Raw genomic sequence first — 26,972 nt, forward strand, 5'->3', positions numbered from 1 at the left:
GTTTTTTTCCCCAAAATTTTTATTTTCTATAAATATCACTGCCTGAATTAGTCTCTTTGATATATATAATTTGAGCAGTAAAACACTGTAGATAGCACAGGCTAATCTGACAAATTCCTCTCTTCACCTGCTCATCAATTCCTTGACCCACCTTCCTGCTTTCTCAGCTAAGAATGAGGGCACGGGACCAACTTTCCACATGCACTTTCTCCTGCTTAATACGTACAAAAATTCCTGTTCCTAAGTACCCTAAAACACTCTCATTTCTCATTACATCCCAAATATGTTAATGTTTTTCCCTCAGTGGTGTGACTTTATTTTTTACCATAACACCATTTAGACCCTCGTAGTACTTGACCAAAAATAACAGCGATTGAGAAAATCATCCTTTAGAAAGAAAATGGCAGCTCACACCCAACGCCCTCACCTTTTTGCTAAGTCTTTGGTTTTCCTTCTCCATCTTGAGGATCCTGGAGCTGCTGCCTTCCACAGAACCCACGGCACTTTGCAGTTCTTCCACTGTCTTCAGCAAACTTTGGTTTTCCATCTCCAGCTTCAGCAACCTGCTTGAGGTCAGCTCGTTCACCTCGTGGCCCAGTGATTTCTGCGGCACTGCAGCAGAAAAGCACCATTATTGGGAAAAAAAAAGAAAGGGATTTTAAACTGCAGTTCTTGTGACTTTGCATTTTCAGACTCAGGGGATTTAGCAGCCTCTGAAGGCTCTCCAAGGCCTTCTTGGATTAATGAGCCAGCAGGTAATACTGCAGATGCATCAAAGGAAATGTTCTCCTCTCCCAGTGTTCCTAATCCCAGCAGAGATTTGTTTCCCACAACTCAGGGCGTGCCTCTCAATTCCCACAAATGCTTTCCATGGGATCCAGTGTATCACCAGGCACGTTACACTGGGATAATCCACGTTTTTGCCCCAGCTATCCCTGCAAACAACTTCTTCTTAACTCTGAGAAGAGTGAGGCCAGAACAGTCATGATCTGCTCTGAATGGCAACATAAAATAAGTTCAAGGTACCGGTGGGGTTTACACCACCAGTTAACTGAACAGAGTGATGAGAACAGACCTCTCATGGAGGCTGTATCTCCAAGGATGCCTGGGAATGAGCACCTCTCCAGAGGACAACACACTGTACTTCAGAAATAAGGACCTTTCACTTCCCAGCGCTGCGCAGCCTCTGAGGTGTCAATTGTCCTATTTCGTGGCTTTGCAGGGTCAACTGTTCCGTTTTACCTTCCGAGAGCTCCGTAGTCCTGTTGATCTGCTCCAGCTCCCAGCCAAGGTGCAAAGATTCATCCATGCTTTGCTTCTGAGCCATTTCTAGGGTCATGTTCTCCTCCATCAGCTCCTCGATCTTCTTCCTGTCCATGTCGCGCTCCTGGAAAATGACTGCCCGTGTTAAGAAAGCCCCCTGTGTGTGCTCAGGGTTTTATTCTCTGGCGTGTCACAGACAAGGGTAAACTGCATTTTAGGATTTGCTGATCAGATTTCCTCCCTCCCAGGTGAGATGGGGGAAAAAAAAGGCAAAAGTAGGGAGAATTTTGGAGGGAAGAGCAACAACCAGTAAAGCAGAACGTGCAGAGAGGAACCTGTTCTCCTCATACCCTACAGCAATGGTCCTTCACCTTTTCCAAATTCACTTCTTTCCAAAGAGCAGGAAAGGGAGTATCCAGGATAAACACAGCATTCAAGTGACAACAGACTGCTTTCACATTCAAAAGATTGATCCTATAGCTCTTACTAACGTGCCAGTAAACCAAGAGGCACCTTCCTTCTCTGCCCCACTATTTTGGAGGTTCTTTTATTAAAAATGGGCACGAAATTCAGTGTGCACCGGTTGTCTTGTCCCCCTGCCCCACCACTTACCATCTCCATGTCATGCAATTTAGCTTTTAATTGCAGATTCTCCTTCTCTAACTCGTGCAGTTTGTCTGAACGGGCTCGAGTCCCCTCCAGCTGATCTTCCAACATTGTCTTTGTTTCCAGCAGCACTTGATTGTCTTCCTTTAACTCCTGCAGGAATTAAGAAACAACAACAACAACAAAAAAATCTTAAATCAAAAGCATTTCCTTGTTCACACAAATGTCACCACCAGTTTTAGAAACCTAATGCCAAAAAGATTCCTTTGGAAGCTGGAACAGACCTTTTATAAAACAACACATTTGCAGCAAGTTCACATAAACTGTAAATTTATGACAACAAAATTTCACATAAACGAGATTAAATGGTCCCTAAACCACGAGGAATAACTAAGGTGTTGATAATTATAAGCAAACATGAATATCTCTGTGATTTGAGCCGTGACCTGGGAAGATGTACTGCAGGTACAGTCCATAATTAGGTTTATAGGCCACTGGGCCCAAAGTCAGGCCATGATGCTGCAAATGTATCCACATCCTGAAAATACCACCAGCCATTCCCAAAGGTCCTGAACAGCTTTAATTTCTGTACACAGAGGATTTCTTTTAATGGCATCTGGTGGCAATAACGTGCAGAAATATATAATTGGCAATTCTACTCATGATACAAAGACAAAACTTTTCAAATTTCAGCACAGTCAGCTGCAAAATCTCAAAAAAAGATCAGTAAAACATAAATATTTATCCATCACACTCCTCCTCACACAAATATTAAATCATATTATTATTATTATTATGAAGCAAACCCAACTAATTGACAGCTGCCTCTATTGAAAAATCAGATAGTTTACAAGCTTGAAACACATCCACAAATTTTAGGGTTTTTAGTAGTTTAAGCGTTCTATGAAAATGAAATTCCCCCTGGTTTCAAATCCTGTACACTAATCTCTTTTCCTCTACCAATTCCTTTATCACATGGCACTTGCCCAATGAACTTGGCATTTCCAGACAGAACGGTGGGCTAATGAAATCCTGCATGTTGATTTGCTTCCCAAGTTATTAATTCAGGGAACCGTCAGTCTGCCTCACCTGCTGCCAGCACATCTTTGTTTAGGGTGTTTTATGCAGGGAATACCACTGTGCTGGACACATTTATGTGAACAGCCACCACTTCCTCAACACCTGACTTTGAGAAGTGTCTTCCCTTAGGAGACCCACGAGAGGAGAGAGAGATGATTGTATTTACAGCATTTTTTAAATTACCCTTTCCTTGGGTTTCTCAGTATATCCCCCACATGATTGCACTAGCTGTGGTGAATGCTGCTGCCCTCCATGCCACCAGACACGGGGATTCCTCCCTCAAGAGCGGGATTTGTCCCAACCGCCCGGCTATCCCATCCCACAGCCAGGAGCTGGAACGCCATTTTCACACCCCAACACTGAAGTTATTCGAATAACTTGTTGTGTGGGGGTTATTTCCCCCCCCGGCTGTACCTCCACTCGGGCTTTGTAGAACTCGATGTCGTGCAGCCTCTCCTTGTAGCGGCCGAGCTCGCTCTCCAGCTTGTCCACGCGGATCGCCTTCTCCCGCAGCGCGTCCAGCTCGTCCCGGTACACCCTGGCTGAGCGCGCGTCCGACAGCAGGCCCATGTTCTGCGGCGGGGACACAAACACAGCCGCTGCAGCCACTGCGGGACGTGCTCAGCGGGCACTGCAGGGCAGCAGCAGCTCATCCTGGCACAGGGACAGCACAAACCGAGCTCGGGACACTCCACCCGCAGCAGGAACGGCCAAGCGCTCCCAGGAAGTTTACACACTCACATCCCAAGAGTAAACTAAACACGCGTTTGCCCCCACTGTCAGCACACAGGCTCGAAGCGTAAAGAAAAACCAGACAAAACTGATCTCCAGAATACACGCTCAGAGGGTACGCTGCTGGCAAACTCTGGAGAGCGGTTTTTGTGGAGATGAAAAAAAAAAAATCAGAGAAGAAATGCTAATCTATCTGAGAGTATTTTTTTCCAGCATAATAGACCAACTAAAGGAATAAATTACACCAGATCGTGTTCAGAGTGCAAGATCAAATAAGTAATATTGATGGAATTATTAATTACTTATTAATATCAAAAAAAGGGGAATTGTTCTGGTGGAGGCAACACCTTTTTTACCCCTCCTTTTTTTTTTTAAACATACCTCTTGCTGAAGTCTCTTCAGTTCAGCTTCCATCTGTTCAAGTTCTTGTTTACAGTCAAGCAGCTGCTCAGTCTTTTCCTCCCTTGAAAGACAGAACACAAACCAGTTAAATGTGACCACAAAACCTGCTAATGATCATCTCCTCTGAGAACCAAATGCTGGTTCATGACACTTCCACCTTCTAATCCACCATCTCAGGGATATTGTGTCCCTAAGGTTTCAGTCTTTAGTCAATCTTTTAAATTTGCTCAGACTTTTCACAGTCCTTCAAGTTGTTCACAAGATTTCCTGCTTGTGCAGGGTAGAACACAGGGTGTAATAAGGGAATTTTTGTAAAAAAACCCCAAAGAATACACATGAATACGTACCAGGAGATTCACACCCAAAAGGAAACTCAGAATTATTTCCAAATATACCCTGGAAAGGTCTAAATATTTTCCAGTGACCACTGATGCATCCTGTCACAGATCACGTAAAACCAGTTTTAAAAGCACTTCTATATGTTGGTTCTGTAATTTTTCTTTTTCTTACAGAGGAGAAATAAGATTTGCAGGTGCCTCTACTCAATTGATTAAGATTGTGCCTAATAACCTCAAGAATTTAATGAAACACATAATGAATTTTAGTTCTATGGAAACAAGTGTCTTAGCCTACTCAAATCTGGGATAAATCCAATTTGTCAGAGGATATCACAATTCTTACAGGACTCCTCCTTGAATTCCAACTAACACTTCTCAATCCTTCAAAAATGACTTTGTCAAGCCATGAGCAAGTGCAAGGGAATAATTAACTGTCTCAAAGACACACAATACCTGATGCTCAATATTCAGCTGCCCCTCAGAACACACAGAATCCACTGCCCCATCCTACACTGTATAATCTTACAGGATATATTGCATATTGAAAGGTGCTGCTGTGTGAATTATAAAAGTGTGTAAGGGGGAAATAGGAGAATTGAATGGACTGAAATGTATGATGCAATCTGAAAGCCAAACCACACTAATAAAAAATAGATGTGTTTTAAACCAAACCAGAGCAGTTGCTGTCAGGACTGAGCCAACTGCACCCCGAGTGACGTTTCTGCAAGCAGCCATTGTTTGGAGAAGGTCAGTGAGCTCCAAACACAGCTGAGTGCAGCATCCCTGCCCACAGACACCGGGTGTCCTGCGTTCCTGGGGCTCCTCCAGGACCATTCCCACCCCTGTCACCGTCCCACACGGCAAACCAGCTGTGCCATTGCCAGCTCCAGGGTTCCTGTGCTCCCTGGTTTGCATCCAAGGGAGAACCAATCTTTGCAGACCATTTCAGATGACGTTACAGCAGCCTGGGCACACGTTAAACCAGGTATGGAGGCCAGATTAGAAGGAAACGTTAAGTTGAATATTTTCGACTCTGGAATTCATGTGACTGCAAATCAAATCAAATTGATGCAGCATTTACCAGTGAACGCTGCAGCCAGAAGTTAACGTGGCCAAGTCTGGTGTTTTAAAGATACTGCTGCACGCAAAGGAAATTTATTTAGGGACTGAATTCAAATCAGGGTGTAAAACATGAACTGTTCTGAGCCATCAGTGCTGCCCTAATTGCATCCTTCAGCTCCACGCTGGAGAGGATTGGACTAAATTATACAGAAGATCCCAGTGTTCACTGTTTAGGCTATCTATTAACTGTCAATCAAACTAATAACAGCAATTTTTTCACTAATTTTCTCGGTGCAGCTGTTTATAGAATATCCTGGGCGGGCTCATTTCAGCAGACACACAATAATACAGACATCAGGAAAAAAGAGCCCCCTCTTTTGTCCTCTGTTCCTCGGGAACACCACGATGTGGTGGGGGAAGGGGATCCGGGGAGTCAATCAACAAGATACTTAATCCAGCCAGCTAGAAATGATCTGATCAACAAACTCTGACACCAGCAGGGCAGCACACTGACAACTGCGACTCATGCACCTTCAGCTGGTTATTTCACTTACCTGTCTCCTCTCTCTGCTGGATTTTAAAAAAATAATCTTTAAATAAAGCTGTTTCTACACTATAGCAAGTGACTGCACATGCTGAACCTCTCCAAGTTTGACATCTGTATTCTTAATGCACAACACACACTTCATTCTGCTAAAACAACAGATTCTCCACAGGTCTGTTATTGTTCTCCTCTTTAAACAACTCTTCACTCTGCTCAGATTTGTTCCTAGATTTAAAGACAAAGTACCCACTGATACCTGCTGGATCAGGAGTAGCCTGCAGGAGAAAACCAGTGTTGTGCAGACAAGAAACCTTTTACACAGAAAGAAATAAAGAGATGGGATCAGGAAACTATTCCAATGTAGTTTTTTGCGCTGTCTGCAACAAATGTAAACACTTCATGAACCGTGAATGAACCCAAGGTGTGTTTCCAACACGAAGCACGTCCCAATCACGCTGCTGAGCAGGAACCACTTCTGCACCATCTCCTCTTAAAAGGGTATTTTTGCCACTGATCCCTGAATGGTCAGCACACAGCTCTTGCTTCCAGTCCCCACCTGCCTGCCCTGTGTAATTGTTGTTGAGTGTGCCACCCCGTCGCTGCCTCAACTGCAAAGATATTCTCTTAGGGACACAGCTGAGCACACAAATACTGCAACTGCAGTCAGACACTCATTAGTGATAATGAACAACAGAGGAGGCACAAAGAACTTGCCTCTGAAACAACAATATTTACAAAATATGGAAAAGCAGAAGGGTTGCATTAAATTAGCTGTGAGTATTTCTGAGAGACGAGTTCTGTGGAGCAAAGAGCCCATCCCTGTGCTGTAACTCACCCCATGGACTGCTCGAACATAGCCAGTTTTTCAGGGTGCTCTGAGCATCAGAGACACAGAACTGGCACAGATTTCAGAGTGTTTATAGCTAAGACATCCATGTGATCCAGAACACAAACTCAGACAAGAGGAGAAGCTGTATTTGCCACGTGGGCCCACAAACCTGTTCCAAGTATAAAAATACTCTTCCAGACAATCCCTGTCAACCAGTGATTTACCATTGGGAAGGATGAAGGAGTTTGTCTGAAGGCCACTCCCAGTGTACAAAAACGAGCCTTTTCACCCGAACACAGGTACTCACAGCTCTTGCCTGAGCCTTCTGATCTTGGCTTTGGCATCTGCCAGCTCCACCGAGAGGTGCTGCCGGCTCTCCGTGCGCTTCATGCCGGGGGAGCCGCACGGCGACTGCGCTGCCGACGCGTGAGGCAGGAACCGCAGACAGTCCCGCTCCTCTGACAGCTCAATGATGGTCTGCACAGCACGAACACAGAGACACAGAGGGAATACAGCACTGCCTGCACACAGCCACGCACCTGCTCCGTTCACAAACCAGACTGCAGCCATGCGGGAACAGCAGAAAGGTTTGAGCCCTAGAGAACTTCACAGCCCTGCTTGCACCCCCACACCCAGAAAGCAAAGAGCCACAGGTATTTACCGGGATCATCTGGCTCCTTGATTTTTAACTTGCAATTCAGACGTTTTTAAGTGCACAACACTGTCAGTGCTCAGAATGGATTGGGCAGGGAAAGGCAGGAATCCCTGGGATGTGAGGATAAATGTGTGTCTCTGAAGATGTTCTGGGGCGAGCAGCAGCATCCCTGCCAGCTGAGTGAAGCACCAGACCCACAGGAATATCCCTATTTCCTCAGATAAGTAAGAGGGTTATCCAAATACGAAGATCTCTGGCATTTTACAGCTATTTTTCCTTTGCTTTGCAAAAAAGCATCACCACACATCCTCTACCCTCCTATCGAGGCTGTGAACTGCAAAAGTAGTTGCTATCCATCCAAGGAACATTGGGAATAACTGTACATTGACACAGCCACACTGCACTGAGGGGAAACCTGGGACCAGCAAGATGGTTCATAACCCCTAATTGTTATTAAACACACTTCTGTCTCTTGACTCTCACACGGCACAACAAACGTGCCTCGCGACAATCCCGGCCTCGTGTTTCCCTTTCCAACCCCAATCCGTACCTCGGAGTGCTCATCTCTCTCATCTATGAGTCTTTTCAAATGCAAAGCCATGTTTTTCAAGAGAGGTTCCACATACTCCTGTGTCAACACAATGACATCCATCCACTGCAGATCAAACACGTTTTCCTGGTTGTGAGTTACCTACATGGGACGGAACGAAAGAGAAAAAAATGCCCTCTAGAACTTGTCAGAGTAGAAAGGAAGCACAGAGAAAATAAAGCTGCAACCCTAGGGGTTAAATCCTCTAGACAAGGGAGGAAAATGTTAATATATTGTTTTAATATGTTAAATTGTATGTAATGGAAGAGCTGCTTGGCTACCTGAAAGCAGCCCCTTGTACCTCTGGCAAAGCAAAAAGCAAAGGGTGGCTGTGACTTATTATATATCACAAATATGGGACTGGGATTATATTTTATAAACAAATCTGCAGAGGAAAGTGTCATTAAACTTAATTTGCTGTAACTCTTAAGAATGCCTTGAAGCAACAGACTTCCTTCCTGGTACTGCTTCAACAGTGAAACCCAAAAATGTTTTTTCCCTTGATTCACAAAAAGATTTCAGGATGGAGCAAAGACTTGTTTTGCTTACTGAGACCCCTAGATATGCAAATCACACGTTTGATTTACCTGCTTTTGAACAAATGCAATTCATCTTCCTACAATGCAGTCTCACACCTCAAAAAATAAATGAATTAAAAGCACAAAAACAACCCCTCAATATACCTCCTGGATGTGGGCTGCAACAGCTGCTCTGGTGTCAAAATCCAGGCCCTGGATTCTTTCAATAAACTCTTCTTTTTTCTGACACTAAAACACAAAGACACCTGTTTTATATATGTTTATATATATCAGCACAGGCATTTTCATTCCTCTTTTCTATTTCTAAGATTCAATGACTTATAAAGTTGCAACGATCCCATGACTGAATTATTATCCCCTTGGTTTATACCAAGCTACAGTGATTGTAACTTTTCAACACTAATTTAATGATAAAGGAAAAGCAGGCTGAAATGGGGCAAGGAAATAACAGAAATAGCTCCTTATTCAAATGTTATGACAGGGTGTTTATTAAATACATGGAATAGATTCAGTAAGATGTATCAGCAAGATAATTCTCAGTTCTTTACTATTTTCTCCCTCTCTTTACAGCATCAGGTAAGTGAACACTATTGAAATGAATGAACTATTAGAAATTCCATGTTTTTGCAATAAGAGGTGCAGGGTTGTAGCCATTTTAACTGTGAGAATACTGAGATTTTAGAACCACTGGAGGAAGGGAGGTCAAAGTTTTACACCACCTCAGGCATTAAAATGGTGAGAAAAGAGAACAGTAACAGCTCAAACATTTTCATACATATGTAAACATAATTAAACCCACCTGAACTGCACAACCAAGTAAAAGCAGGAGGAGCTTTTTGACTTCTTCAGTACCTGGCTCTAAGGAGAACACAAGAAGAAAAAATGGTAGTTGTAAAGTGGTAATTTGAGCTTCTTCCCCCACCCCTCAGAAAACATCAGGATTCCTCACTATTTCCACTAATGTATGTTAACTTTGTTTAGAAAACAGAGGAGGAAACCCCCATCTTCCCACCTTTCAGCTCAGTTCTTTTTGCCATTTCCCTGTCCATTTTCAGAGTTAAGAAACCAACATCCATAACATAATAATTTCAAGTGGACAAAAAAACCCCAACATAAATTCAGCCCCTCGAGAAGCAAAACTTCGGAGTGCCCCTTTCAGAAGTGCTCTGGAGACCAACAATCAGGTTTTCAGTGGTAACCTCAGGCACCTCCAGACAGTGACACCAGTGCTTAAATTCCCTGCCACCCCCCCAAGCTGGGACAGTTTAGGTGACAAGTTCATTTCAACTCTTTCCCAAAGCTGCATTAGATATTCATCTGCACATCTAAAAATCAAAATGTATTTCCAAATCTGGCCTTAAGCATCTTAATCTCCTAAAGAAGCTTAAGTCAAAGAACTCTGTTTACAGATTAGTAAAAATGTTTCTTACTTTTTACATTCAGAATGTCCCTGTCTTGCTACTAAATATAGAAGCACAGTCTATATCTAGAATATAAATGCCATGAAGCAAAGCCTTCAAGGAGGGCAAAATAGCTCAGGCCTTGGCTCAGCCCACCTCTTCCAGAGGGAGCTAAATTATGTGGATAATCCCAGTGAACACAGAATGTTTGATTTTTTTTTCAAGGGAGCTTTGCCAAGTTGTGAAGAACATGAACTCAAATGGGAGGCTTTTAATCATTTATACACTTCCTGTATCCCAAAGACTCGAGCTGGGAAGCCTTTTAGGTAGGAACAGAAAAAACATCACTGGACATGTTTTCCCAGAAGCCACTTTGGCTAAGGAAGGGGAATCCCACCTGGCTGCCTGTCTTAATGAAGGTTGACTGGAATACTCTAACAGGAGAATCCATCCCAACAGCTCACATTCTATATATCCCAGTAAATTAATCATACTGTTTTATTTTGCAAGCAAGCCCTGAACTCCTCTTGACTCACCAGCTCCTGACTGGTTTTGAGACACCTACCTGAATATTGGTTCCTTGTCTTTGTCCCACATTCCCTGAAGGAACACTCCAAAATACTGACCAGCCCCTGCCTCCCTCTGCTGCCAAACGTGCTGAACGCTTTGCTTCCTTTCCCTCCACCACAAATGCAGAAACAATCATTCTCTTCTACACCCTCCAACCTGCTGCTTCAGCTTTGTCCCTGCCCCGTGCTCACTCTTATCCCTGCCTTTCCCTCCTCCCCTGGACTGCTCCCTCAGAAGCAGGGCCTTGCTTTAATCTCCCCCCTTCCCCCGTTAAGGACCGTTTGCCTCGTCATTATCTCCTCTCCCCTTTCCCCCTGTAATTTAATTTCCCATTTCCAGGCTGCAGCTCCTCTCCTCCAGCTGGCTTCCTGCCAATTAGCTGAGCTGAGATGTTTCCTGATCGAGTCCCCGCTGATCTGTTTGGTCAGAGCCCAACCCCAGCATTCCACCTGTGCCTTCCCGGCCACCTCTCACCCTCACCCCTCATCTGCTCCTGCAATTCCTTACCTTCTGCTGGCTCTCTGCTGGTCATTCCCTCAGTGCACAGTGGTGCAAAGGGAACGAGCAGGAGACACTCCTGTGAAAACTCCCAGCTCCAGCTGGAGCGGAGCAAATCCCAATGATTACCAGAGATGGACTCGCCTTGGGGCAACCAGATTGACACTGCGGGTCTCTCCAACAGCCCTGCCCTTGCCCACCAAATACAGCTCAAAAACCCAGCTTGCAATGAGATCCTTCTCAGTCTGACACAGCGAGCCCTGGCTTCCAAAGGGGAGAGACTCTGGATGGAACCCTGGCTTCCAAAGGGGAGAGGCTGTGGATGGAACCCTGGTTTCCAAAGGGGAGAGGCTGTGGATGGAACCCTGGCTTCCAAAGGGCAGAGGCTCTGGATGGAACCCTGGCTTCCAAAGGGGAGAGGCTCTGGATGGAACCCTGGCTTCCAAAGGGGAGAGGCTCTGGATGGAACCCTGGCTTCCAAAGGGGAGAGGCTCTGGATGGAACCCTGGCTTCCAAAGGGCAGAGGCTCTGGATGGAACCCTGGCTTCCAAAGGGGAGAGGCTGTGGATGGAACCCTGGTTTCCAAAGGGGAGAGGCTCTGGATGGAACCCTGGCTTCCAAAGGGGAGAGGCTGTGGATGGAACCCTGGTTTCCAAAGGGGAGAGGCTGTGGATGGAACCCTGACTTCCAAAGGGCAGAGGCTGTGGATGGAACCCTGGCTTCCAAAGGGGAGAGGCTCTGGATGGAACCCTGGCTTCCAAAGGGGAGAGGCTGTGGATGGAACCCTGGTTTCCAAAGGGGAGAGGCTCTGGATGGAACCCTGGCTTCCAAAGGGCAGAGGCTGTGGATGGAACCCTGGCTTCCAAAGGGGAGAGGCTGTGGGTGGAAGCCAAAGGACCAGGCCTATCTCCCGATTCAGACCCTGCCGCGTGCTGGACTGGGGCAGGAACCTGAAACACCTGCAAAGGATGTTGCCCAAACATGACAATCCTCTTTCAGCACGAGGGCTGTGCTACAGGGAATGCTGATCTTCTCCCAAATCCAGCAGGTCCCCTCAGGAGAGCAGTGCACACACCAGCAGAGGTTCCAGCTGCAGAACCACAAAGGCTGCACAGATTTAGCCGAGATCCCAAAACACAAAGACACCTCCCTGTTAATGACTAAAGCACAGAGTTTTTATGGATGCAACTAAATACAATATTATCTCTGGGGGGTTTATAGTGCATTTTAAACAATATTTCATCTTACACTACACAATATTGAGACACTTTGTCTCAGTATCTTGGAGAGAATAATAAACATCACTAAAAAATTCTACCACCTGGGGTTTTTTTAACTCTGTTTTTTCCATTAAATCCATGGAGCCTTTCGAAAACCTTAAGAAAGCCTGGAATCAAAATAGAAAAGCACGGTGCATTCCACTGTCTTGGAAAAGAAGAGACCACATTGACACTTCTTGTGCATATGACAGCAGCTACACACAGAGAAACTCAAAAGGCTGTGACCTCAGCAGCGAAAGCAGCAATATCCAAAAGCAGCGAGTCCAAAAAAGAATTAAAAAGCCAGATACCTACACCAATGGCATGTGTGCAGATGGGATGGGGGAAATAGCAAGGTTATGAACCTCGGGATTGCAAAGTGAGGAAACACAGATGGCTCTTCTGGCTCATGAGGAAGCCCTGGTGTCACAGACACGGACGCATGGATAGGAGACATCCCAAAAACATGAAACAAGCCAGGGGAAGCTGCACAGCCTGCTAGAGGAGCTCCTAACCTCTCTGCTGAGGTGTCAGAACATCAGGAGAACCTGGGACACACTAGACCCAAGTAAATAAACTCTGCCCCATCCAGAGTGGCTCCATGCAGGCCAGGTGTGTCTGCTCCGTGCTTCTGGAATTGAGAGCATGGTGCAGAGATTCCCGAGAGGCTGTGGACAGGCAGCTGGCTCCACACAGGCCAATTGTCCGGGGCTGAAAATTGCAACTCTCAGAGCTGGAAGCAGAGAAGGTGGGAGCATGGAGAAGACAGTGTCAGTTCAGGGGAGAAAGCAAGAAGGTCAGAGCAATAACTGTCAGGTAAGGAGGCAAGAGAAGCAGGGGATTTGGGGGAAGGGAAAACAGGGATCAGGAGCTGGATCGAGTGAGATGCACTGAACTGCCCATTTCCTCAGCGCTGACACAGGTAAAGGAAGTTGGAAGTGGAGTAGCTGGGGGTACAGGACACTTAAACTCTGGGCTATCACTGGCCCCCTGGCTGCTGGGAAATGAACTCTGGTCCAGTATAAATCCTGAGAGAGGGACAAATCACGCTTTTGCATAGTGTGGACCCTTTGTGTGAACAAAGAAAACCACGATTAAATCATTAAACCATTCCTCATCGTCATTAACCCACTTATTTGCTGAAGTATTCACACAATTTTCTGTCGAAAGGCTCAATCCTATACGAATTTTACTGCCAGTGAACTCACACAAATTATCACACGTTTTTATCTTAGCCAAAAATAAACTTACCAGAAAAGGGATTTTTGCCAATTATTAACACGTTTGGCAGAGACATCATGATGAGCTGCTGCAAGTTCTCCTGTAAAAGTTAATCAAAATATCATTTGCACCATATGTACTGGAGGAAAGCAAACATCAAATACCAACAAACACTAAAGAGAAATCGGTGTTACAGAAATAGTCTGGATTTTTTTTCAGATCTTAATGCATAGATGTGAAATACTTAATTATCTGGGCTCTAATTAAAACACCCAAACTCCCAAGCATGAGTTGGTGCTACAAAAGCCCTGTTTTTACTGGTTTGCACGGTCATCTCCACACAGCAAAATCCTCTCGTGGCAATGAGCTGGCTTATGGATCTTAAGCCAACTAGATCCTCAGTGAGAATGCAGCAAAAACCCCTTTAAATTATTCTGTTTGTGTTTCCCTGGGTAAGTTATTGATAAATGTTTATTTTCTGGGCTCTAAGCCACTGCATTTGCAGTGCAAAATATGAGTTTCCTCTGTTTGCCGTCCACGGTCTCTGTGGCTCCACCAAAGCGTGGATGGGAAAATCCCAGGGGATTTGGTGCAGTGGCACTGGGACAGCTGTGAACATAAAGGTGCACCCCCCCTGTGTGCACAATCCCAGGGAATTTGATGGAAGCACCAGCTACCAGGCAGCAGCTCTGCTTGTCTGCCCCTCAGATTCCATCAATGGAGAGTTGCCTGGCCAGGAGCGGCTGTAATCGGGTCAAATCCTCAGTCTAGACAGAGCCTAATTCTCCTGAAGCACAGTAGTCTTCCTCCTGTTCCCAGATGTTTATTCCCAGCAGATGCCATCCTCTCAGCAGCTCGGGAGCCAGGCTGTTTGTTTGTCCTCAGTGACAGATTCATTAATACAGAAAATGCTCCTGCTCAAAAGCAACGTATTCCACAACAGCACATCTGAGGTGTCACACCCTAACCTAAAAACCTAAGGAAAGCCCACTATTCCTTCAAAAACACCTGTAGGAATTCTTAGTTATAGCTACACTTGCAAGTTGCCACCAGCTAATATAGAACATAAAAACATTATACCTGAATGGATTAATACTATATGCACTTTCACAGCCTGAGACAAGCCCTGAGGAGGAAGGAAGCAGCTCTGACCTACTCAAAGATCATGAATTTCAACCAAGCTGTACCATCTGCTTGCTGGAGACCATTTTCAAAGACATGAAGTGCCCCACAGGATGTTTTAAATCAATGCAGAACAGATGAACCCCAAGGAATTCAACGAGTATTTAGAGCTACCATGAAAGAAAACCACACCCTGTTACAAAGTGGGGGCGTGGGGGCTTTTTTGGTGGGGTTTTTTGGTAATAGCTCCAGTGACTGCAGGCTGCTGTCACAAAGCTGATGATGCCATACCACGAGGCAGAGTGTGAGCAGCAGTAACCAACAGATGACACCATCACCTGCTTCCTTACAACACCTCAGCCTCGCTCCAGAGGTGTGTGCCACCTTCTCTGTCACCCTGCCTTAACTTCAGCACCCGCTCCCAACCTGGGTGTCCTTCTGGAAAAAAAATCCCCTGGATATTTAAACTCTGGTTTAAGCTGCAGAAATCCATTCAGCCCGTTTACAAAATTCTGCCTCGCCTGTACAAACTTTTAGAGCTCAGGAGTGTTTACTTTCCTCAAGCCTTCCACATCCCATTTTCATTTTGCACGTTATGATGTCCCAGCAGAGCAGCTTTGTTGACGAGCACAAACACAGCACTGATGCAATTACTTGCTGAACTGAGAGGGCATTTTCCACAGGTGTCATAAAAACACACGGAATAAACTCAGACAGACAAGCTCACAATAAGAAGCTTTAAGAGTTAGGTTAAACTAATGCTAAAAATTAAAAATCCCCGTGTCCACGTCTGATTCCTGCTGTAACATTCCAGGCATGGAGAAACGCTGGATCTCACTGCAGGGACTGCTTTCCACGTTCCCTGCTCTTGGATCTCGGGATCCAGGGAACACTGGGAAGCACTCAGGTGTGAGGGCTCCTACCCCAGGCTAGGAGAGGCCTCTCAGTTCAATTCCAGGGCATCCATCAAGCCCAAGATTTCCTGCCTGGAGGAATTTCACAGGTGACAGGAACTCAGCTGACCCTTCCTTGGAGCTGAGGTTGCTGAGCTGCCTCTCCCACATTCCCCCCGGGCTCTGCTGGGCTGCTCTGAGCTGCAGGGGGAGCAAAGGCTACAGCCCACCCTTTATCCCCAAAACAAACCCTTATTCCTGCAGTGTTTCCACATTCCCTCACACTGTGGCACCTCACAAGTCCAAGAAACTGGGGAGGGAAAGGGGGGCAAAGCGTGTAAAACAAAATTGTTGTTCAATCTTCAAAGGCGTGGTTTTGACATTTCTTAAAATAAGAATGCTTTTTCACTTTAAAGAAAGGTGTAACACTTTCTCTCCCAAAGGTTGGGAGCAACATTGACCTAAGTGCCAGGAATTCTGCCTGGAGCTGGGGGACGGGCTGATACTGTGAGGCCACAGGGAACACTCTGTGCTCCAATAAAGATCAATCCCGTCAGTGCCCGTGCCTTCTGCTGCACCAGTTGTGGAGCACTAATGCCTGGTGGAAAAGCACTTCCATTAGGGAAAGGAGAAGCAGATGGGTCATGGCAGGCAGCACATAAACCCCCGTGCAGGGGCTGCCAGGGACACAACAACGGGAAGGGCTGGGAGAGCGTCCACCGGCCGGGGACGGCAGTGCCAGCTGGGAATGCTCCTGCACTCGGGAGTTTGGGAAGCACACGCTCCATGGGGGCACAGGAGAGGCACAGACACCAGCACAGGCCAGGCCAGGATGCGCAGGGAGAGGCAGAGCAAAGGTTTTATCCGACTGGAAATCAAGTTAATTCCAAACCCGATAAATTTTGCCCCGTTTTTCTCACAGAAATTCCACTGGTGGCTTTAAATGCACGTGTAATAATCTCACTCACAGGCACGAAACTTGCTGCAGTTCACAAATACCAACCAACAGTATTTACTGACTACAGGAGTAATTTAATACACGGAGTATCTGTTACATAAACAGATCATCATTCACATATAAGTGTTTCCACTATACTGTAAATTAAACATGATGAAACATTTGACCAGATATATAGACAACCATTCCTCCAAGTATCTCCAAATAGTCATCTTATTTTTCTTACATTCAAAGGCATAATTATAAAAGAACACTTAGTGATAATTCCAGGCAAAACATAATACAAGAAACAATTACTGACCTGATAGTAAGTTTTGATTTGTTTCACCAAAATAGACAAATTTTGAATCCTTAATGAGGCATCATTGTTGACTTTTTTGTTTATCCTCTGATTGGCAGACTTTGGATTGCTGCAAGAGAAAACAGGGACAAAAGAGAATAAATGGAACACACTGAAAATTATCTTGAAACTCTCTCTGTGAAGCAAAAGGTACAGTTCATGTGCCCCACTGACAAACTATAAAATGTTGGTTTGCTACCATGAGGCACAAGCAGCAATGTAATGTGGGGCTTTTAGAACGATGCTGAGTGTGAAATACATCATGCTAAATTAGTTTACATATATTTACAGATGATTGAGATCTGTCCACAATGGGGTTATTTTGTCATGCGTTATCACATACTACCAGAGTTTGCTCTGGCATCAGAGAGGAAATCAATCCCTTGTTCCTTCCCAAAGCAGAAAGGATCTGAGGAAATGCAGATGAGTCCCCCTTTTTCAACCCCTCAGGACACCTGGAGTTATTAACACACACAGGACAGTGTGACAACCACTCCTTGGGATCTTCCATGGCAAACAATGCCCAGTCCAAGCACTCCCCCTCAACTCTCTCCTCAAGCTTCAAACAATCCCTGAGGGGTGGCCAAAGTGGAGTTTCCCCTACAAAGACACTCAACTTTGGCTGTTTAATGGCATTATTGTACAGTTTAATGACATTATCAGCAGCTAAAGGAGCAGCTGGCTGGGCTGCTGCACCCCAACCAGCAACCACCAACCTCCCCCTGGCAGAGAGAGGGGCTGGGTTGGGCTCAGTCAGCACTGCCAGGCAGGAGTCACACTCTGGGACACAGAACACGCTGCCCAGAACCGCCACTGGCAAAGGTTGGGAGAAGGAAAAACCCCAAACCCCAACAAACAAACAGAAAACCCCCCGTCAAAAAACACTGGGGCAACGGAGAATGATGTGGAGTGTCAAAGTGTAATGGAATTCAACAACCCACTCACAGGCAAAGGAATCAAACACAGCAAGAGGAGTCATCTCATCTGTTCTAACATTTGCTACAACACAAAAATGACCTGAATATTGCAGTCTCATGACCTACTCTGAGGCACTTCATCACTCCCACTGGTGGATCTGTCACTACAGACCAAATCTGCCACTTAAATTTGAGTTACCTGAACCAAACTTTTTATTTGCCTTTTGCAGCTTGCTGAGCTTCTGGCCCACCAGAGTTTTTAAAGGATATATTGATGCCTTCTCTTCAGTTTTTTTGCTCTCAGCGTTTCCTGGTTTGTGAGGACAAATAGCAATCATAGGAAAAACAGTGCTGGGAAAGGAAGTGGGGTGATGTAGAAAATGCACTGCCAACACACAGCCATTTAGGAAAGAGAAGCAGTAAGCACAGTATCTTTTTTTTTTTTTTTTTTTTGTATATGTGAACATAAATCCAGGGAAATTAGGACATGGGTAATTGCCTCATTCCCAAATGCTCATCACCACCATCCTAAAAATACTATAAACAATTAAAAGTACATCTGAGAGTACGTCAGCCAAAACTGTGGGACTGAGATGTCACCTTGGATTTCTTGGTTCAGCCCAACCTGTGGCTGCACGAGGAACTAAAGGGGCTAAAAATAACCCCTCTTTGCAGCTGCACAGAACTGAACTCCTTTCCACGCTGAATTCATTCAGATTTGTCCAAATCAAAGAGAAAATCCACGATAAATCCTGCTGACCTACAGAGATCAGCTGAAGTCTCCTATTTCTACATTCATATCTCCAAAAGGCCGATTTGGGCCTTTAATCTTCATGTTTAATCTTAATGACCACGGGATTATCTCTGGGCTTTTTCATCATCTTCAGCAGCGTTTCTGCAGCCACACATTGGAGAGGACTGTCCCTTCAGAGCACTCAAAGCAGAGGGCACTGGAGTTTCCTGGATATTGTAACAGCTCTTATTTTGGGCACCAACACAAAACTCAGTGTGCAACCACAAGAATTCAGGACACAAATGTCACCAAAGCCCAGGCTTTGCATCTTCCCGTTCCAGAAGCTGTACTGGAATATTTGGACTGATCTAGGCAGAAGGCATTCAACTTTTTCTTTTTTTTCCTTTTTTTGGCATGAATTGCAGGAAACTGTTTACTGAGACTGTGAATTTTTGCTGGGAGAACGTGGGCCACAGATGTGCTCTGGAACTGTATCTTTACCAAAGTCACAGTCCAGGTTATCTGATGCTCTGCTAGAGCAGATGATCAACCATTGCAACCAGAGTGTCAGTCCCAGGACAACCTGGAGCACAGACCACATTTATTATAACAACTTTAAATTTTTCCTAAATATTATGGCAACAGGCAACAGAACCCCCAAACTCCGAATTTCCTTAACACTTTTCAGCAGAACTTTGAAACAGGTAATGGTAACAAGAAGTTGAACCCACAGCTTTTGAGGATCAATAAAACCAAGGTGCTTGGGTATCAGTAACACCACTGATCTCTGCCAATCATTTCTAATTGAATTAAACTTGTACCCTCAGGAGCTCACGACAGGCAGCAGATTTCTTGGTAATTTTTTTCAGAGAATGTTGTATTGTCTCATTACTCTTCACACAAGGGAGGTGAGTCGTCTTCACCACTCCCAGTTAACACGTTAGCCATGACCAGGATGAGTGACCTGGCAAGAAAATTGCTTCTAGTGTTTCCCACAGTGAAATGCTGCTCTCAGTACCGTCAGCGCAGACCTCAGTGCTACAGCAGTTCAGACCTTTCTAACCACATCATGTCACCAAATGATTACAAACACAGCCTATCCACAGGCTGCCTGCTCCAGTGTGCAACTGTGCTCCTGCTGAAATGCAAATATTTCCCAGAGGGGCCACCTGGCAGAGGAACCCCTCAGTGTTTGTAATTACCAGGGTGCCCTGGTCTGCAGCCACGGATCAGGGCAGAACTGTCACCTTGCTGCAGGAACAGCCAAGCCCAGGTCTGACAGATCCCTTCTCACCCCAAAAGGATCCACATTAGCTCCTTGAACAGGAGATTCCTTATTTCAAAAAGAAATAAAAAAGGCCACCTTCACTCCCAGGACTGACAACCAGGCCTCATCTGCTCCGAGGCTCCAAATATAAAGCTCAACAGTCTCCTTAATCCACACACCAGCCTTTAAATATTCTTCACTTAGCCAATACAGCCTATCACCTTAAAGCACTGATATTTTAATCTGTCCCTCTCCAAGAGGAGATACTACAGCATGATGTTGGCTCCACATTTTCCATTATGCATTGTTTGTAGAATTGTTATTTTGCCAGACTGGTCCAAGCCAGGACACACTGTTTTTCTTACCCTGCATTTGAAATAACTAATGGCACACGAGGTGCAACTGTTTTCCATGCACAAAGATAAAAATCTAAACATAAACTACGCAAACCTGTATTGCTTAAAAGAGCAGCTATAAACTAGCTTACGTTTTTCAAAAATGCATTAAAGATTTTAATAGATTACTGCTATTCGTATGTTGAATTGTTTAATTTTTATGACCAATAAAATGCTTGTAACAATTACATTTTTTTTAAATGCAAACCAGCTCTCTTAATTAGAATACAGTTGGTCCAGTCCCACTGAAATGAACTGGTACAGGCTGTCAGGAATACAGCAGGCAAACAAAACCCTCTGGAATATAAACTGGTTCCCAAACCCAAACCCCATTTTAAGCGACACGGTTTTAACCAGCTGGTTTTACAGCTGAGATTCTGGTGGCCACCACAGCCCTGTGGAAGGCCATGCATGCTCTGAACTGCTCCCTTCCTGAGGTGCAGACACTGCAGTGCTGCAGTGGCAAACAGCCCGGCAAAATAGGGCAAATGTGCGCACGAGTCGATAGCAAGCAGAGCGGGAAAAGATCCCCTTCAGCAATCCTACATTTAAGAGCAACCTACTTCTGACAAGAGACATTAATTTCAGCGGCAGGAACAGCAGACAGGAGCAGCCCTCCCAAACGTGCATGAGTTCAGAACTCCTGCTTACAGGGGGAACTTGGGGTGGTTTTGAAATACTACCAGTGTCATGAATCACAGATTGAGACTTCATATAATTGGGGATTACGTGTCTTTAATTTTTCATTGACCAAAATCTATCAGAAATGGGAATGTGATAGCTTAATGGCTTCGTGCTTAAATCTATGCAGACTGCAAACCAGTTGTGTCCTCTCCTGCCATCTGTTCCTTGATGGTACTTAATGATGAAGTCTGGTACCGCAACGCACCCTAATTTTAAATATTCCATTGTTTGGATGGATCTGGGGAGTGCAGTGAAATGCTGCAATAGTGAACATCTCAAAGAGTAATAAATATTGACCGGTACTCTGTGGTTTGGCATCCACTGGCACAGCATTCACTCATACAAATAGATGCTGCTCGCTTACTAAAGTTGTATTTCTGACAAAGTCCTTTTAACCGGAATGCTGAGGCTCACTCTTGCTATCTTCCCAATATTTCACTAATAACAGAATTTCTTGATAGATTTCAAATAATAAAGCAGCCTTTCCAATATTACCATTGGCAAGAAAATAATGTTTTACAAAGAGATTTAATAGAGCAGCGTCCTTTTACTGCCAAAGCAGTACAAAAGTCAAAATAAAACTGGGGCCTTCGAGGGAGAATAAGTGATACTCTTTAATCGCTCAGACATTCAAAGCAACACCAGACAAAGTGGCACATTGAGGCAGTGAAGTGATCAGAAGCATGTGGGACTAAAGGAGCACTGGCCTTCACCAGCTGATTGTTTGATCAGCGTAAAATCAGCAATTTGGGTGAGTCTGCAGGGATGACAGTGCTAAGGAACGGGGTAGATTCTGAATTTACCATGTTATCAGTGTCACACACGTCCTAGAAAGGTTGGGACGAGATGCCATCCTTCCAACTCCTCCTGTATCCACCTTCCCTACAGAATAATTCCTCACACAGACTGTCCACAGAGGCAATAAAATCCTTGTCCCTCCTGAAGAGCACCATGCAAGATGTGCCAGCCCTGAGGCTGCAGGGTGTGGATGACACTGGACACGATGCCCACAGGTATTGCCCCGTGCACACCTGATGAGGATGTTACACTCCAGAAACGCTCAAGGATTCACTTTCCAGCCCTGCTCAGCCACTGGATCTTTGGGCATTTACATGGAACCCAAGAAAAGGATGTTCTAACCCTAACCTGGAACATGTAAATGTATGGAGACGATCCTGTTCAAGCACCAGTCAAAGTTAAATTGGTCATGTATCCCTGTAGACATCTACTCAAACACCTGGGGAATCATTCCAAACACTCTGCCACAAAACAAGGTACTAAAACTCAGTTTAAGGACCCTTTGCTAACTCTGCACTTGGCAAAGCTTGAGAGCCAGAAGTCCAAAGCTGTATCAAACGTTTTTTGCCTCGTGATAACGGGAGCTTTAGGAAGTAGGTCTAACATCCAAAGTCTCTTGGCCCCTGCACAAAACCCCACTTCCCAGGATTATGTCCAACATCATAAGCTATTAGGAGGCTGAAGCCCAATGCCTACTTTAAAAAAAAAAAACAAAAACCCCCACGACCAACTGGCCTAAAACAAATGGACTGGCTGGTGGGGATGGCAGGGAGCTGTGCCAAGAGCATGTGAGTGGATCGTGGGCACACGCAGAGCGTCCCTGCTCCCGGCGTCTGCCCGGGCTGAGCTGCTCCCGGGGCACTGCCCGGTGCGAGCACTGGAGCTGGCACTGCCGGCACAGGAGCTGCCTAATTACTCACGGCTGAACTGTGCTAGAACCGCAGTGCCCCGGGCTGTCCTGCCCACTCACCCCTGCCTCCCCTTCCCAGCAACACCGACCGGCTGCACGGCACCGCGGGGGCTGCCCTGACCTGCTGGGGACCCCACGGCGAGGGTCACAGCGGCACGGAGGGACAGCCCCTCGCTCACAGGGAACTGCCAACAGCCACACCGAACCACGGGGGGTTCAGGAGCCCGCTGACTGATCTTTAATTTCTCCCTCCCGGGGTTTTAAACAAAGCAGAGCCCACGACAGCCCGGATCTATTTCTCATCCTTTCTCTGTTCTTTAACAGTGACACGATGCTGCAGGTGAGCAAAACGTGTGAGAAGAGAAGAGAGGAACCAGTTCACCTGTCACTCACTAACCACACACTGAATTAATGCCCCCCAAAAATCTCTCAGTTCCAGGTTTAGAGCACAACCTCTGCTTTTAGCATCACTACAGTGAAATAACTTCATTATTACTATTTCACCTTGACTACTCTTTTCCTATCACACCAAAAAGCACTATATGAAAAAATAAAAGCTTTCTGCCACAAATTGAACCCAGTGAGTCGCTGATGACAGCACTGAGCTCCCCACAACAGTCAATGACAACGTGCAGCAGGTAAACTGGCTTCCACCAAAGTGAAAAGTGTTACTCGTGGGAAGCAAAACCTACAGGATTCAAAGCATCCCAGAACACTTAACACTGTCACTCAAAACAAACACACCTAGGGATTAAAAATTTGAGAGTTCTAGAAGAAACGTGAACAAACAAATGCTTTTTTTGAGAACCAGAAAGGCTGACAAACACGCTCCGCTCCAACAACTCTAAGTATCCTCTCAGTACCCTCATGTTTCTTCTAAAATTTGGTCGGGTTTTGAGGGCTTTCCTAACTAGTATCAGCTATTGTTGGAAAAGGGAGAGTGAAAATGCTGTAGGACTTGCTCTCCACCACTTCCCAAATTGAACTAAAGCCAAAAGGTGCCCAGGATGCAGGAGTGCACAGGCTACAAAGCTCAGGGATGGACACGGCACAGGAACAAACTACTGAGGATCAGGAATACTGAAACTTTGACTTCTACTTCAAGCACTGCATGGTTTTTCCCCTCTCAGGGAAAATAACTTCTGAAATGAGTTCAAATTTTAAGATCCATTCAGTGCAGTACCAATTAACAGAGAAACTGAAACTCCCTTGACTTTGGGATTAACATCTAAAAGCAACTGAGCACTAAAACACTGCAAACATCGACACCCACAAGGATCCTGTGACAACAAGCAGATGAACTTCCCAGCACTCAGTGCTCCCAGCTCTCCATCACAAGGTGCAGCAGGAGTTGGCACCGAACATCCCAGTGCCCTGACAGCAGAAAATGCTTCCACAAGCTACCTGGGGAACAGCATGGTGCAAACACCCAGGTATTACCCGGGAAGGAGCATCAGCAACAGTCAGAAAAGCAGCAGAACGGGGCCAGCAGGTTGGCATCAGTGACAGGAAGCAGCCAGCAGTACAGAGGAGGAGACAATAAACACTTACTGCCCTGAGCAAATGGCATTTGTGGGGCTAACATGCTTTCTTAGACCATTAAAATATGGATAAAAGGGGAAATGGCTATGCAGGATTTAAATACAACACACACTTAGGCAGTCTTCTTTCTGTAAGGCTGAAAAAACCTCTTTGGAGTAGCTTGTATGGATAAGTTTTTTTCTTCCACCCTACCAAACTTGCAGCACCACAGTAGCCTGTACTTTGCTGATTATTTGATAATCACAGCACTACCAAGACCAGTTTCTGCTTTGGAAGACTTGGAAAAATGTTTCCTGTTTTGCTCTTGCCTTGGAGCTTTGCTGGAGCTATAAATCCTCAAAACAAACGAGCGCTTCCGAGTCAAAGCAGCCTGACCACAGGTAAAACATCTCAGCACTGCGAGCATTAAACCCACAGGAAACAGCGTGTGATCAGCCAAGTGAGGTGACACCAAAGCCACCCAAATATTGCAGTGTTCGTGACCGAAAAGATCTCCAGCTGTAAAAATAGCACCACAACGACTTCCACCAAATGCTCTTGGTTAGAACACTATGACTTCAGCATTTCCCTTTCCCACAAAGGGAAATAGACCTTCTAGGAGGAAATTCTACGACAATAAAAGACACATATTCATCTTTGTCCATCCCAGTTGGTAGCCTAGTGACATTATGACATTTGTCTCCATTCTCTGACACACCAAGTAGTGTCTGCATTCTGGTTTTGTCCAGCACACACAACACTGAACACACAGCAAGTGCCTTCCCAAGCTACCAGGAAATTACACCAGACACTCCTTGCTCAAGGGCTTATTTAAGAAAAACAAAGATACCACATAAAGAAAAACTAGAGCAAATATCTCCCTGAAGCTCAAACCAAGATAACGTTCTGCAATAAACCTAAGTGGTTTTATCTCATATCACTGCAGGAAAGGAAGCAAGTTTGGGAGCATGTCTGGAGGTGCAACACAGACTCCAGGATTGGCCAGGAATATGGGACACACCATTTCTGAGTTACCCCCTTACCATTTCCCACTGTAAAAATATAAGGTAATTTTCACTTGGGTCAAGCAGCAGCTTTGCTTCCATTCAATGCCTTGGCATCAATTAATCCCATGAAACCAGGGGGAGGCTTTTGGTAAACACTGCTCAACAACAACTGCCTCTGGAGTATCCTTGGGATAAATACTGAACTCCAAAACAAAGCAAACTCCCAAACAGACTCATGCACTTATTCCCAAACAACCTCTGCCCTCTGAGGCCATGTGCTCTACAAACCAGCAGTTCAACAAAATGCCTCCATCCGTCAATAATCACTACACAGGGAAAAGTGGTGCAGCAGGGGAGACAAGGAAACAAACTGGTGTTGAGTTTAGAGGAACCAAAAATAAGAAGAACATATGAAAGAGCACAAACCTTCAAATTCCCTTCTCAGCAGAAGAAAGAAAACGAGGAAAATCTAGAAAGAAGCCTGTCAAATTTGGCACAGGATAAGATGTGCCTGATTTAGCAACCAATTTGTCAGTTCACACGGTTAGTCCTGAAAAGAAAGATCAGAGCACAGCAATACCTGGCCAAATTTCCATGCTGAAACAAGTTATTCTGATTTCAGATCTGAGATGGTTATTCTTGAAACAGGTAGGCAGATCCCCAAAAACACCTCTGTATGTATTAAAAAGGGGTTTTAATCCAGCTTTTATTCCAGCTACCAGCCCAGACTAAGGGTGGGATAAGTAGTACACTACCAAAAGAAAGAGGAAGACAAAGAAAGATAATCAAGACAGCACATGAAAGAGAGAGAAAAGAAGTGGATGTATACATGTAGAGGAAGATTAGATCATTTAATTCCTAATCTTCAAAATTCTGCAAAGAACAAGAGTGAAGCACAGAAGGGTTTGCTGCTCAGCAACAAATCACAGCAGTCAGGATGAAGGAAAGGGGACATCAATTGTGGAAAAGGGTACACATGCATAAAAACTCCTAGTAAGACATAAGCCAAGATCAAACACTTCAAACATTCTGTGTTCAACCCACACTTTCTTCCCTTTTTCTATCAAGCCCCTCACAAGTGCAGGTATCAGCCCATGTCCCCCTCATCTGCCCAGTTCAGAGCTCCCTGCAGGCAGATGTTCCAGTCCCAAATTATCCAACATTTACCTCAGAACTATGTTTCCCTTTCCTGTAAACAAAATGTTTTAATCCCAACAGTCCTGATCACGCTGCACGTTGTGCTGGACCATTTACAACAGAAAAATTACTGTTAGAAATCCATCTTTCCTGAAGAAGAACCTAGGCCCTGCTGCTGCAGGAGAGAGCAACAGCTCCAGACTGTGAGAGTGAGATGCACCTTGCACCTGTGGAGACCCGACAGAGCACGTCTGAAACGTGTCCATCAAATCCACTTGCTGCCACAAAGTGAGCAGACTTCATAACATCTCACCTTCTTCCTAAAATAAATGATCCTACAGCCAAAGTCACCCATTTCATTTTCCTCTTTTCCATTTCCCCACGCAGCCAGGAGCTGCCTCTTGCTCCTTGGTGTTCCCAAGAAGGAGTTAACTGGGCTGGAGAGGCTGTTCCTGCTCCCTTTCCCAAGCAGGCAGCTGGCTGCTGCACTGCAGCCCCGGTCCAGTTTTCAGGGGAAGATGCAGGCAGGCCAGAAGTACAGGCTGGCAGGCTGCAGAGCTTGGAAAAAAGCACCCAAGGGGAGGCTGAGAGCTCGGCAGAGCAGCCAGGGCAGCGTTCTGGGCACACACCGCCAGAGCAGCACAAGGAAACGCTCGGCCCGGCCACCTGGAAAATCTGAGCCCTGGGAAAGGACTGCGAGGGG

The 26,972-nt window shown here is 45.4% G+C and overlaps 1 protein-coding gene across 1 annotated transcript in view; it reads right to left on the bottom strand.

The window, feature by feature from the left end:
• The window catches only part of CCDC88A (coiled-coil domain containing 88A), a 62,348-nt gene that overhangs the window by 30,431 nt on the left and 4,945 nt on the right, over positions 1 to 26,972 (bottom strand). Inside the window, 11 exon segments of the mRNA XM_050316981.1 lie at positions 428 to 612; positions 1,243 to 1,387; positions 1,876 to 2,022; positions 3,364 to 3,522; positions 4,063 to 4,144; positions 7,164 to 7,333; positions 8,062 to 8,202; positions 8,784 to 8,867; positions 9,439 to 9,497; positions 13,618 to 13,687; positions 16,862 to 16,970. Of these exon segments, the coding sequence (XP_050172938.1) occupies positions 428 to 612; positions 1,243 to 1,387; positions 1,876 to 2,022; positions 3,364 to 3,522; positions 4,063 to 4,144; positions 7,164 to 7,333; positions 8,062 to 8,202; positions 8,784 to 8,867; positions 9,439 to 9,497; positions 13,618 to 13,687; positions 16,862 to 16,970 (1,351 nt within the window).

Source organism: Myiozetetes cayanensis, unplaced genomic scaffold (genome assembly GCF_022539395.1).
Source record: "Myiozetetes cayanensis isolate MyiCay16 unplaced genomic scaffold, myiCay2020 scf2-11, whole genome shotgun sequence".
NCBI lineage: Eukaryota > Metazoa > Chordata > Aves > Passeriformes > Tyrannidae > Myiozetetes > Myiozetetes cayanensis.